At 42.8% G+C, this 12,895-nt stretch overlaps 1 protein-coding gene across 1 annotated transcript in view; it reads left to right on the plus strand.

Annotated features, from left to right (window-relative positions):
- Positions 1–12,895, plus strand: part of SND1 (staphylococcal nuclease and tudor domain containing 1) — a 531,547-nt gene that overhangs the window by 375,713 nt on the left and 142,939 nt on the right. Inside the window, exon 15 of the mRNA XM_049774313.1 lies at positions 10,859–11,000. Coding sequence (XP_049630270.1) covers positions 10,859–11,000 — 142 coding nt within the window. The remainder of the gene's footprint in view (positions 1–10,858; positions 11,001–12,895) is intronic.

Below are 12,895 nucleotides of genomic sequence, written 5' to 3' on the forward strand. Positions count from 1 at the left end.
TTAAATTCTTTACTCTTCAATGTCTTCTTTTAATTATCTCAGCCCGTTTTCTGATTCTGTAATAAATCCTTATTTCTTGCCTAGAGAGACTTTGGAAGTGATAGAAGTTATTGATCTTAGGCTTTTTTAGAAACACGAATATTTGGAACCTATTTTCCTCCCTTTGGTGCTGTGGCTGTGGTGAATGGCGGGCCCCACACCCACTTGGCTGTGGTTCTCACATATGTGGCCTGGGGTTTCACCCTTTGGTTTGCAGTGCTCCCTGATCAACATACTGAACTGCAGGTGCGAAGTGGCATACTGCTGTGGCACCAAAGGTCCCAGAATGCTGTCAGGTTTGCGCTCAGTGCATGTGATACTGCAAGTGATTGAACTCACTTCGACAGGCTTGCAAGGCAGGCATCTTTTGCCACTGAGCCATTTTGTAGAGTCTTTATGGTTTTGTTTTGTTTTTTAATTTTTAGTTTTTGGGCCACTCCTAGCAGTACTTAGGGAACCATGTACAGTGCAGGGGATTGAATAGAATCAAATCGAGTTGGCCACATGCATGGCAAGCCCCTGAACTCCTGAACTATTTCTTGGGCCCTTTAAAAATAATGGCTTTCTAACTGACAAAGTTGTAGACTGTAGTTGCTGAACCTTGCTCCAGGTGCTCTTTGGTGCATGCCCGCATCAGCACACTCATGCCCTTTTCCCAGAAATGTCCACCGTGTCTGTTGTATTTCTATACACATCCACCATTTGATTCTTATAAAAGTAGCATGTGCAAAAGTCTAAATGCTATTTTTTGGTGTCATTGGCAGTGTGGTACCTTTCTGGTAATTGGCTCTGCAGTTTGAAATAGAAATGCAACTTTCACTTTCTTTCTAATGTAATACTTTATTTGATATAAGTGGATGTCTACAGTTTGGATAAACTTCATGTATTTCAAGAAATATTTAAAATAAGTAGAAACTATGACTTGATACTGTTAGTTTCCCTATAAATATATTTTTTTCATAGAAATTGGTATTTCTGGGGCCGGAAAGATAGCATGGAAGTAAGGCGTTTGCCTTTCATGCAGAAGGTCATTGGTTCAAATACTGGTATCTCATATGGTGTCCTGAGCCTTCCACGAGCAATTTCTGAGTGTGGAGCCAGGAGTAATCCCTGAGTGCTGCTGTGTGTGACCCAAAAACCAAAAAAAAAAAAGTGGTATTTTTAAACCACTACCTTTTTTTATCTGTATTTTTTTACATCAGTATGCTTAATTTACATTATAATGTAAATTTTCTGCACATCAAATCTAAAGTAGTCAGGAGCATCGAGAATCTTACTATAGGGGATGCAGCGATAGTACAGCAAGCAGGGCATTGCTTTGCACATGGCTGACCCATCCCTTGATCACAGAGCCAGGAGTAACACTTCAGCAAGGACAGGTGTGGCTAAAAGTTAAAAAAAAAAAAGGAACAAAGGAACGTAGTATTTTGCTCTACTGATGGATGATCAAAGGGATTGATCTGTTAGTCATCAGGGGAGGCTGAAGAGGTGACCTGTGGGGTGGATGTGTGTGTGTGTCTCAATGGCTTCCCCAGGAGTGATGGCTGCCTGCTTCCAGCTGCCTGCAATTTGCAGTATTGGCTATATTTGTGCTGACCCCAGGACAAATGGGTCAGCAGCACACGGAGTCATAGATGGAGTTTTGAGAGATGCAAAAATGAGTGGGGAGGCAGGGGCAGAGAAACAGCATGAAGGTAAGGCACTTGCCTTGCGTGCAGAAAGTCATTGGTTCAAATCCCAGCATCCCATATGGTCCCCCAAGCCTGCCAGGAATGATTTCTGAGCATAGAGCCAGGAGTAACCCCTGAGCAATGCCGGGTGTAACCCAAAAACAAAAAACAAAAAAAGACTCGGGGTTGTGCAGCCTCCAGGATCTTGCTGTTGCTCTCTTTGTTCTTGCTGTTCTACCTCTTCTTCTCCAAGCTATTTTTATTAGCCAGAATTTCACAATAATAACCTGAGGGACACAGTTGATGTAATTAAGGATAACTGTGCTAATTAGCTCAAAAAAGATAAAAGTTAAAAGTTAAAAAATTACTTTACAGGTGTCTATAATTTTAAAGATGACAACAGTGGTCTAAGCTACTTGCCTGAGTGTGCCAGATAAAGGAACTTGGGGACAGGAGGAATCGTGGAGCTTGTGAACTTTTCTGTACTCCACACATTAGAAGCCCTAACTCTGAATTTTTCTGTGCATTCTCCTGAAGAGGCCAGACCTCAATCTCTCTCCTGTGTGTGGCTGCTGATCCAGAATCAGAGAAGGGAGCTGTCTTCAGCTAGAACATGTGACTCTTGAGTGGTCTTCTTATTCTAATTAGATAGCTCATTTTACCTATCTCATATCAAGCACAAATATTGTTCTCTGTACTTTTTATGCCTAACTTAAGAGTATCCTCTACCCTTACCCCATAAAAGTCTTGTAAGATCAGTCAAGGGCACTGCATTTTCTGTTAATAAAATGCAGATTTTCCACTAAAAGGCAATGACTTCATTTCTAAAGGTTAAATTGAATGATTCTCACAGCATCATTTCAGCCAGTTAAATTTGGGAAACTGAAAGTCATTCAATAAAGGAATAATCTCTAAGTCTGTATAGAGTGTTCGTTTGATTGAGAATTGGATATTATTTTATTTCACGTTAAGCCTATCACATGATTTTAATTTCGAGGCAGAGAAGGAATGTCAATAGGCATAGGTGCTTAGTAGTGCGTTTTTCTTTATTTGAAGAAAGTATTTCTCCAGCGCAGACTGAGGGGAGGGCATCTGTGCTTTCAGGTAGTGATGTCCTAAGAATTGATGCTTACTGATGTTGTTTCTGGCACATGTGGTTTTCCTTTGCTCTTCTTTTTTTTTTTGTTTTGTTTTTTTTTTGTTTTTTTTTTTTTTTTGGTTTTTGGGTCACACCCGGCTGTGCTCAGGGGTTACTCCTGGCTGTCTGCTCAGAAATAGCTCCTGGCAGGCACGGGGGACCATATGGGACACCAGGATTCGAACCAACCACCTTTGGTCCTGGATCGGCTGCTTGCAAGGCAAACGCCGCTGTGCTATCTCTCTGGGCCCTCCTTTGCTCTTCTGACCCCTTGGTTTCTCTTCTAAATTATTTCCCACTGGAAATTTTTTAAGTAATTAATGCATTGAATTGTTGATTAGACTGGTTTATCAAAAAAAATTGAGTACATAATTTTGAACTTATTCCTTCTGAGCCACTTATAAATTAGTTAAGTAGGAAAAGAGCTTTCTTAATTAGAAAGCTGAAATATTGCAGTCTGCCTGCCCATGTCAGTTATTTGTTCATTTGTGACATTTGGGCATTTTATATGTATTGTATAAGAACTTGTCGTTATTAGTATTTGAGCTTTAGTAGACAAGTACATTTTGTGACCCATCCACACATGCATCCTTCATGTATCAGAGAAGGATTTTGTCCTTACTAACAAATTTCTCTGCACTCTTTGACATCAACCTTTATAGCCTTTGTCCTATTCACTGGCAAACTACCATCTGTTTTTTTGGTTTTTGTTTTTGTTTTTGTTTTTGTTTTTGGGCCACACCTGGCATTGCTCAGGGGTTACTCATGGTTGTCTGCTCAGAAATAGCTCCTGGCAGGCACGGGGGACCATATGGGACACTGGGATTTGAACCAACCACCTTAGGTCCTGGATTGGCTGCTTGCAAGGCAAATGCCGCTGTGCTATCTCTCCAGGCCCTGTTTTTCATTTTTAAATTTTGCAAGAATATCATATAAATGGAATCACATTGCTGAGATGTATCCCTTTGTGAATGCCTATATCCGCAATGGCGAACCTATGGCACGTGTGCCAGCGATGGCACGTGAAGGCCTTGCAGCTGGCATGTGGGAAGGTCCACAATTAAGATATGTGACACGTGCCGAATAGTTTTTAGATATTAAAATCTTGTTATTGAGGTTTAATTGATGTGCTGGCACTTTTGTGAAAATTCTTTGGTTTTGTCCGGAGTTTGGGCACGCGGGCTTAAAAAGGTTAGCCATCACTGGCTATATTCTTTTTATTTCCATTGTGTAGAGTACATACAGTTTATATAATCCCAGTTAAGGAACATTACTTCTGCTTTGGAAGATGAGGGATCAAGTCAGACCTCATTCTGAGGGTCTTTGTCTTTTCCTACAATAAGAATTGTCATGTGGGCCAGTGATAGCACAGTGTGTGGGGCATTTGCCTTGCATGTGGCTGACCCGCGGCTTCCCATATAGTTCCCCTAAACCTGCCAAGAGCTGTTTCCGAGCACAAAGCCATAAATAATCCTAAGCACCACCGGGTGTGATCCAAAAACAAACAAATGAAAAAGATTTGCCATGATAGTTGAAAAGTTACATTTCGTATTCCTATTCAAAATAAGGTTGTATGTTCTTAGTTTTTGCCACATTCTCTTTCCTGAGTTTTATGGAAATAAAATATAAAAGATAGGTAAGACTACCCTAAAAAAAGTATGGATGCCCCCCCCCTTTTTTTTTTTTTTGGTTTTTGGGCCACACTCATTTGATGCTCAGGGGTTACTCCTGGCTATGCGCTCAGAAATCACCCCTGGCTTGGGGGGACCATATGGGACGCCGGGGGATCGAACCGCTGTCCGTTCTACGCTAGCGCTTGCAAGGCAGACACCTTACCTCTAGCGCCACCTTCCCGGCCCCTAGATGCCCATTCTTTACATGCTCCTGAATATTGATTTTTCAAATATCCTTGAATTTGTGAACAATTATAGTTTGTTTTAAATTACAGGTAAAGAACTACCTCCTCTCTATTTGGGACCAGAAGCTATGCTGATACTGACATTTAGTTTCCTCTGATATGGTAGAAATGGCATCTCTGACACTGTCCTTGGAAATTTCCTCTTGCTTGGAAACTTGGCTTGACGAGGCCATTTATCTTCTCTTAGTGTTTAAAAGAGTGAAGGCCTGAGGGGGGAAAAATGGTTGTTTCTGTTCTCTTTTCAGGGGTATCTGATTAGAATGCCAGCCTCCCCAGCTCAGGGCTTTCTTCCAGTTTTTTTTTGGGGGGGTGGGGTTGTTTTTTTGTTTTGTTTTGTTTTGTTTTTTGGGTCACACCCGGCAGTGCTCAGGGATTACTCCTGGTTTTACACTCAGAAATCACTCCTGGCAGGCGTGGGGGACCATGTGGGATGCCAGATTTCCAACCATAAACCTTCTACATGCAAGGCAAACACCCTACCGCCATGCTATCTCTTCGGCCCTCTCTTCCAGTTTCTTGGACCTACAAATGTACCCTTGATTCATACTCCAACAGTGGAGGCTAGAGACTGCAATGTGCCCTCTCCCTCTTTCCTACACTTGGGCATGGTAGAAGCCTGGGTGAGCTGCAGTGCCAATGAAGAAGAGCCAGCATGTGAGAAACTGTAAACCACAGACAATACTTAACTGGAAATGATTGATAACTGAGCGGCAGCTCCTTTTCCTATTTCCTGGCAGTTTCTATTGTCTGCCAGTAGGTGTTTTTCTCTCCATTTCTTTTCTGTTCACTTCTACCTCACCGAAGCTTCTCCGAGACCCTACTCACCTCACCAGGAAACATTGCCCACCAGCCTGGGAAGGTTGGTTTTAAATCTTTAGGTGCTTTGTGGTAATACTGGAGCTGGAGGACATCCTCAAGTATCTCCCCCCAGAGCTCCATTTATTTCTACTGAGTCTCTCTTACTGTATACAGTTGCTTCCTCACAGAGAATCATAAACTCATTCTGTGAATTACAATGTCACTTGGGGCCAGATAGAGCCTAGACAGTGGGAAAGAGGAAGAATGTGGAGAGATGGTGAGTTATTCCCCTTTTATTAGGGAATAGAGTCTACTATTTGTCTCCCACAGAAATACAGAGGAATTCTTTGAGGAACAGAGTTCTAAAAAGGTTGAATCATCACATGTGGCTGAAAATGAGAGTGTGTCTGCTTCAGTATCCTTAGCTGTTAGTCCTATCTCTCATGCTTCTCTCTCTTTTGTTGTTTGTTTGTTCATTTGTTTTGGAGCCATATACACTGCTGCTTTGGGGTTACTCCTGGCTCTATGCTTAGAAATTACTCGTGGCAGTGCTAGGGGGACCTATATAGGACCCTGGGGATCTAAACCCAGGTCAGTCCATGCACGGCAAACACCAAACCTTTGTACTTTTGTTCTAGGCCCCACTCTTCTCTTTTTCTGTTTCTGTCCTCTTGTGCATATTATTTGTTACCACTTTAGTACTAAGATTAGTTGGAACGACATAACATACATAGATAGCATTGGGGTTTCCTCTAGTCTTAGGCCATTGAAAGAGCTGTAGACAGACAGGACAATGCGGAAAAGCTGCAGGGTGCCTGAATAGGCGGTACAGGATGGGACTGTACCTCAGAAGCCTTACCAGGCTCGATGGGCCTCTTCTGAGTTCAGTTTCTCAAGTGCTAGGGAAGTGCCCCTGTGGTACCATATAAACTCTGCATGTATTTGTTGTTCATTTTTTTCCCTATGATGTTAATAAGTGTGATTCTAATGATAACTAATTGGTGAGTTTCATCATTAACAGTTCCCATTGGAGACTTGCACATGATAATCATGGGTGGTTAATTGTTAACTAAAAGATTTAGTTGGATTCTCAATTTCCTATGCTGTATTATTGTGTGCTGGGCTGTTGGTCTCGCTGACCCTAACCACATTAAGTTGGACATTTTCCTTGGGAAAGTTATAGAGTTAACTGGACCTCCGTGAAAGGTGAACCAACAGAGAGCATGCTCTAGATTCCTTGGGCCTGTGACTTTTGACTATTCCATTTCTCTACAGCCTGGCTATCTGAGGTTCTCTCAGAAGAACCCTTGTCCTATACTACCAAATACAAACTTTTCTCCTAAACCTCACCAACTTTCTCCCAGATTTGGTAGTTCATTATTCTGTGTTATTCATGTGTTTGCCCAGGAAGGCACTGAGTAAGAACTCTGGCCTCACAAATGAGAAGTGGAGCAGAGTGGGAGAGGGGGGATTAAGATGTCCCGATAACCTTTTCCTCTCCAAAAAGTCCATCCTACCTTTCCTCTGGGTCAGACAAAAGCCCTGTTCAGCATGTTTGAAGTATAGATATTAACATCCTTTAAAATGAAGTCACCCTGGGCACATTTGTTGCATCATTACTTTCTCAATTTCAAGGTGCATTGAGGAGGCAGAAACATTCCTTAAAGAGATGCCAGCCACAATGGTAGGTTTCAGTGTAGCTAATGCAACCTTAAGTGAGCTTTTCCAAGAATACAGGAAAACTGTGTGGTTTGTCTGGAAGCACAGGTACTGTGAAAATCACTACTGTGACAGAACAGACTTCTCAACTCTCTTCAGAAATACAGTTGCTGCTTGATTATTTACACCAGTGGAGGAGAATATTGGTACAGATAACAGAAAACTAGTTAATTTGTCTACTTAGATTCTCAGAACCTAAAGCCAATGGAGAGCCAGAAAACAAAATCATAAAACTAAGTCACAGCTCACCTGTGACTTAGCCAGTCAATCAGCTATCTGGAAATGAGCCTCAGCAGTTAGACTGTCTTCATCATCTAAGCAGAAACACTTGATAATTAATTAATAATGTTGCCTTAAATTAAATTCATTGTCAGAAGTTTCAGTGTTAGTGCTTTAACTTCGAAATTTTTCATCTTCATTTCAAAAAATACATTTGGTGTCAACATTTTCTAAAGAAATCTTTAATTTCACTAAATCTCAGTAGGTCCTGTGTTAGGATTATTGCAAGAGTACTTTAAATGTCATGTAAATGACATCCTTTGAACTTTATCATTTTTCTTACTGCCCTTATGATCCACGTGGCACCTTCAACTCCACAGGAGAATCTAAGCTAGTCTCTATTACACTCTTGCTCAGAACCATTTTTACTGTGCTTTCTGATTGCTGTAACCTGAGAAACGAGTAAAAGAGATTAAACCATGCTGATCTACTTGCTCAGGCTCTTTGGAAAACAAAATGTTTAAGCACGGTTCATGATAATACAATCAAAATTCTGAAAATAAATTCTGTAGCCAAATTAGCAGGAAATGATTGTTTTTATGGCTACATCATCTGCAGGAACTTGTCAGTCTGCCTTACAAGACTATTTATTTGAGCCCCTGAAACAAACATTAAAGATTACAGGAATGTTTGTACTAAAAAGAAACATACCTTGCAAGTTTTCAAGAGATGTCAGGGACAGACAGCTTGCCTATCATTGAGATTTGACAGAGTTGGCATGAGAAGGTGATTACATTCAACTTAGCTGAATATATTAGAATTGTAGGGGACGGAGAGAGTTTAATAGGTAGGGTGCTTTTCTTGCACACAGCCGACTGGGGTTCCACCCCTGGTTTCTGAATCCCACCAGGCGTGATCCCTGAGCTAGCAGTAAGCCTTGAGCACTGCTCTATGTGCCGCCCCTCCCCATCCTAATTATCCAGTAAAGAATTTTAACTACCCTCTTCTCATTTTCAGTTTGTGTGAAATTTCCTTCTTTCTCCCTAAATGAATGACTAGAGATGTGTTGTATCATCCTATTCAAGCCTTGGGAACACTAGGATTCAGAGGAGATGGAGTTTACTGTCTTATTCTGTAATTTTGTCTGGAAATAAATATGACCAGTAAGCTTTTCAAATTTGCTTTCACATCTTCACTTGTTATCCTTGGCTTTCACTTTTTTTGGGGGGGTCACACTGGGCAGTGCTTAGTGGTTGAGTTCCGGTGCGATTTCTGAGTGCAGAGCCAGGAGTAACCCCTGAGTGCCACTGGGTGTGGCCCAAAAACAAACAAAAAAAGGTAATGTTAAGCTTAAAGACTACTTTGGAAAATATGATTTACTGTCATCTTGAGAGAAAAAAAGACTTCAGAGACATCAAATTGCTTCATGATTTGTAATAATCAATTTGATAATTGTTGTTGACTTACTGGCTCCACTCATGAATAATGTCCCAGATTTAGACTAGTATAGCAAAAGGATTTTCATCAGGTAGTGTTTTCTTCCCCATGGAGCATTTGTCTTGCCTGACTGTTCTGGACTTGGGCCAGCTGTCAGAAAGGCACCCCCGCTGTATGTGTGTAGTAGAATGTGTGTTGCTTAAGTGTTAACTGAGGGCGTTTCCAACCCACCGGAACTCATTGTTCCTTTACCTTTCACCAACAGAACATTAGCAACACCAAGAATGGATGACTGTCGCTCCTTTTCTCTGCCAATCTGTGTGAAGGAAAGGATGAATATCATTACTATAAATATTGTTTTTCATCCCAGCCTTCCTCACTGCTTCTGAATGAGATGAGCCCCTTTGGCTGCTGTGAAAACTCTCAAATACTTGATGGCTTGTTAAATTTTCATTATCTAATGTGCATTAATTTAAATACAATAGCTCCGTTGCTAGGAGAGAGGTAGAAGGGAACGCTAGGAGTTCAGACTCTGAGTGCAAGCATCTGAACGGGTGCTGCTCTTTCGGGCCTTTGCGGGTGTTTCCTGACCTGCAGGATAGCCAAGCTCCTTGGTAACCCTGGCACCCAGTGACTACTCCCAGCACACATCTTGTGATGTGCAGATACTTGCTTGCTGTATCATTGGGTTAACTAGCTCGAAAGACTGCAAGGAGCCCCAGGCTCAGAGCTTCCCTCTGCTGCTGCGCACTCTGAGGTTCAAAGTGTCCAGGATCCGTTTCTCTGTAGGTAGGGTAGGATGGCATACAGTGTGGTTGAACTGGGGGGAAAGTGACAACAGGGCTGTTTTGTTTTGTGTGTGGGATTTGTGGGAGGCACATCTGGCAGTGATGTTCACGGGTTACTTCTGGCTCTGCGCTCAGAAATCGCTCGTGGCAGGCTCAGGGATATGGGATGCCGGGATTGAACTCAGGTTCGTTCCAGGTCGTCTACTTGCAAGGCAAATGCCCTACCTCTGTGCTATCACCCTGGCCCCTGTTGTGTAAGTTTTTATTGTGACAGTAATCATTTATGCTGGCAAGATGTGATATTTGTCACTGTGGGACCTGTTCCAACTGCTTGGGATTTCTTGATTGGGTCTAGGAGAGCAGCACAGGTTCCCCTCATCCTCATGCACAGAACCAGCCAGCTGTGACTATGTGGCCCATTGCAAATGGGAGATGAACCACATAGAGTTTCCTAGGAAAGGGCTTCGGAGGCTTTGGCATGTTTATTTGTTAGGGTTGGGGGGAGAGGGTAGCCATACTCAGTGATGCTAGAGACTTACTCATACTCTGTTCTGAAGACTCTGGGGGTCCTCAGTAAGTATATGCCAGGATTGAACTAGGATCAGCTGTGTGTGATATAAGCTTTTTAACATCTCTACTAGGCTCTCTGATTCCATACTTAAAAAAACTAATTATTTTTTGGGGGATGTCATCCTTTGCAAAGCTCAGAAAGCCATGGGGTGTTGGCAGTTGAACCTAGGGCCTCACATATGCAAAGCATGTGCTTTATCATTTGAGCCACATTTACAGTTTTCTTTAATGAAAATTGTGTTTTGTAATCTTCTGATGAATTTGCCTTCTCTCCTCAGTCTTACTTTAAAGGAAATTAGCTTTCTCCTGTCCCAGAGAAGAAAAATTCTCCTTTTAAAAGCATTTTTTTTTAACTTGTGTGTCCAGAGTGCTCAATATAGATTTGGCAGAGAATGTTGTAGAAATAATTCTCTTTCAGGGTTTCCAAAAAAATCTAATTTCATGCCATTCTTTGCCATAGGTTTCTGGGGTCTGCCCAACTCACTTTTCCCTAGACCTAAAAGAGAAAAAATACTTACTGCGATTCCATTACTTGACAAACAAATCTTGTCTTTTTCTCCAGGATACTCAAAAAGCAAAGCAATTCCTGCCCTTCCTCCAGCGAGCAGGCCGTTCTGAAGCTGTGGTGGAGTACGTCTTCAGTGGTTCTCGCCTCAAACTGTATTTGCCAAAGGAAACTTGCCTTATCACCTTCTTGCTTGCTGGTAGGTCTGAAATGGTTTTTTTTTGTTGTTGTTGTTGTTTGGTTTTTTGTTACTCTAAAAGTTCTTCCTGGAGCTCTGAAGTCATCCCTGGATGTCTTATAGTTCTTTTGCCCCCAGGGACTGAACTTAAGACCCCATCTCTGAACTTAAGTCTCTCAATGAGGCTGGAATGTGTATGGCATTTGTACTTTTTCTCCCTCAGACACCGCAGCCCATTACCAGACCCTCTTCCTGCTGTTCCTTGTTTCCACCAACCAGAAAGCATAGAATTAAAGTGATTTAACTTTTTGACTTCTTCGATTTGAAGTTCACACAGTACTGCTTGAGGGTCTCATGGCAGTGCTGGAGCACTGGGGACCTTGTGCCCAAACCAAAAAAGGCCTTAACTCTGGGCTCCCATCGTGTAGAGCCATCCTGTCAAGCTGTTTCCCTAGCCCAGGAATAGAGAAGTTCTAAGAGGCAGCAGATCTTAGGGCCAAGCTCCACTTTCACACCTGCAGGAAAGCATGGAGGCTGGCGTTCCCACACAAGGCACTTCCCCTGTGAGCCTGTCTGCCCTCGTGTGTTAGTAGTCAGGGGCCAGCTGCAGTAGAGCTGAGGCACCTTGCCCTTGGCGCTCCTCAGGCAATACTGTTTGCCTCTCTTTTATTCTTTTCAGATGTCATTAGGATCCAAATCCTTTATGAAAGTCCAGACTTGACATGCCCTTCACAGGCTCCTGCTTGGTAGTATTTCTTTGTTGCACCAAGGTTGACACGCTCGGGCAAACCTTCCCCCTTTCTCTGTTAACTGAATATGCTGCTGTCTAGGCCTCATTTCTGGTATCTCCCCAGCCAGAAAGGCTGTGTATAAACTGTACTCTTGGAGCAGTTTGCATTTATGCATTCAAGAAGCAAACTGCTTCATTTCTTTCCCGCTGGCAAATATAAAGTTATTTATTTTCAGTCAGTGCTTCTCAGAGACTGTGCTCTTTGAGCAAAAGTGTCATTTCCCTTCAGCACACCTCAGCCCTGTACACACAAACATTAAGTCACTAAGCTTGGAGCCCATTGTGTTCTCCCCATGATCAACTTCATCTGTGGCCATCCTATTGCCTCAGCATTTCCGCTAAATTCTTGAGCAGAATTTGCCATGGGAGGCCTGCTTGCCATCCCCTGCCAGATGGCCTCAGCCTCCTTTTCCTGGAAGGCACAGATAGTTTCTTCTCTGGATAAGGGGCTCCCTCGATAAGGGTCTCCCTCAGGCCTTAACTAAATGGATTGTTCTATGAACAAAATCACTCTGCACATGTGAGCATAGCGCACTCCTGCTGCAGTGCCGTCCCTGTTCAGGGAGGCACTCCTGAGAGAGTTCTGCTCACTGTAGTACTCACTGGGCTTTCTGAAGGGACACAGCAAACCCACACCTTCCTGGAGGGCTATGCCTTTTTTTCAGTGCATATATGGGAGAGAGGGGTGTTCTGCCCTTGTCAGAGTTCTAAAGCATTTCCTCAGCAGTAAATTCTTGTCAGACTATATGAGGAATTCAGTCGATCCATCCTTTACTTCTTTCCCCTCCCTAACCCTCCCTTTCACTCCCCTCCCCTCCTCCAAAAGTCTCCTTTTGGCATCAGGGAGCTTTATCCCAGAGGTGCAAAAAGAGAAACAGGTCTATTCTCTCTGGGAAATTTGGCCACAGATCTATAGGGGGAAGAAAACACTGAAGTCTGGCTTCTAAACTCACAACTCCCTACACCAGCTGGCTCCGAGCTGAGACCTCGCTTGGCCAGAGATCTGCAGGAACCTTCTGGCTGGAACTTGCCTAGACGCAGCATTCTCATCACTCGGCTCTGCATCAGCCAGTTCCTCTGTGTACCTGGCATTATTCTAAGCCTATCAATTTAAAAGGCATTGCCT

The sequence above is a fragment of the Suncus etruscus genome, chromosome 1 (assembly GCF_024139225.1).
Source record: "Suncus etruscus isolate mSunEtr1 chromosome 1, mSunEtr1.pri.cur, whole genome shotgun sequence".
In the NCBI taxonomy this organism is placed as follows: domain Eukaryota; kingdom Metazoa; phylum Chordata; class Mammalia; order Eulipotyphla; family Soricidae; genus Suncus; species Suncus etruscus.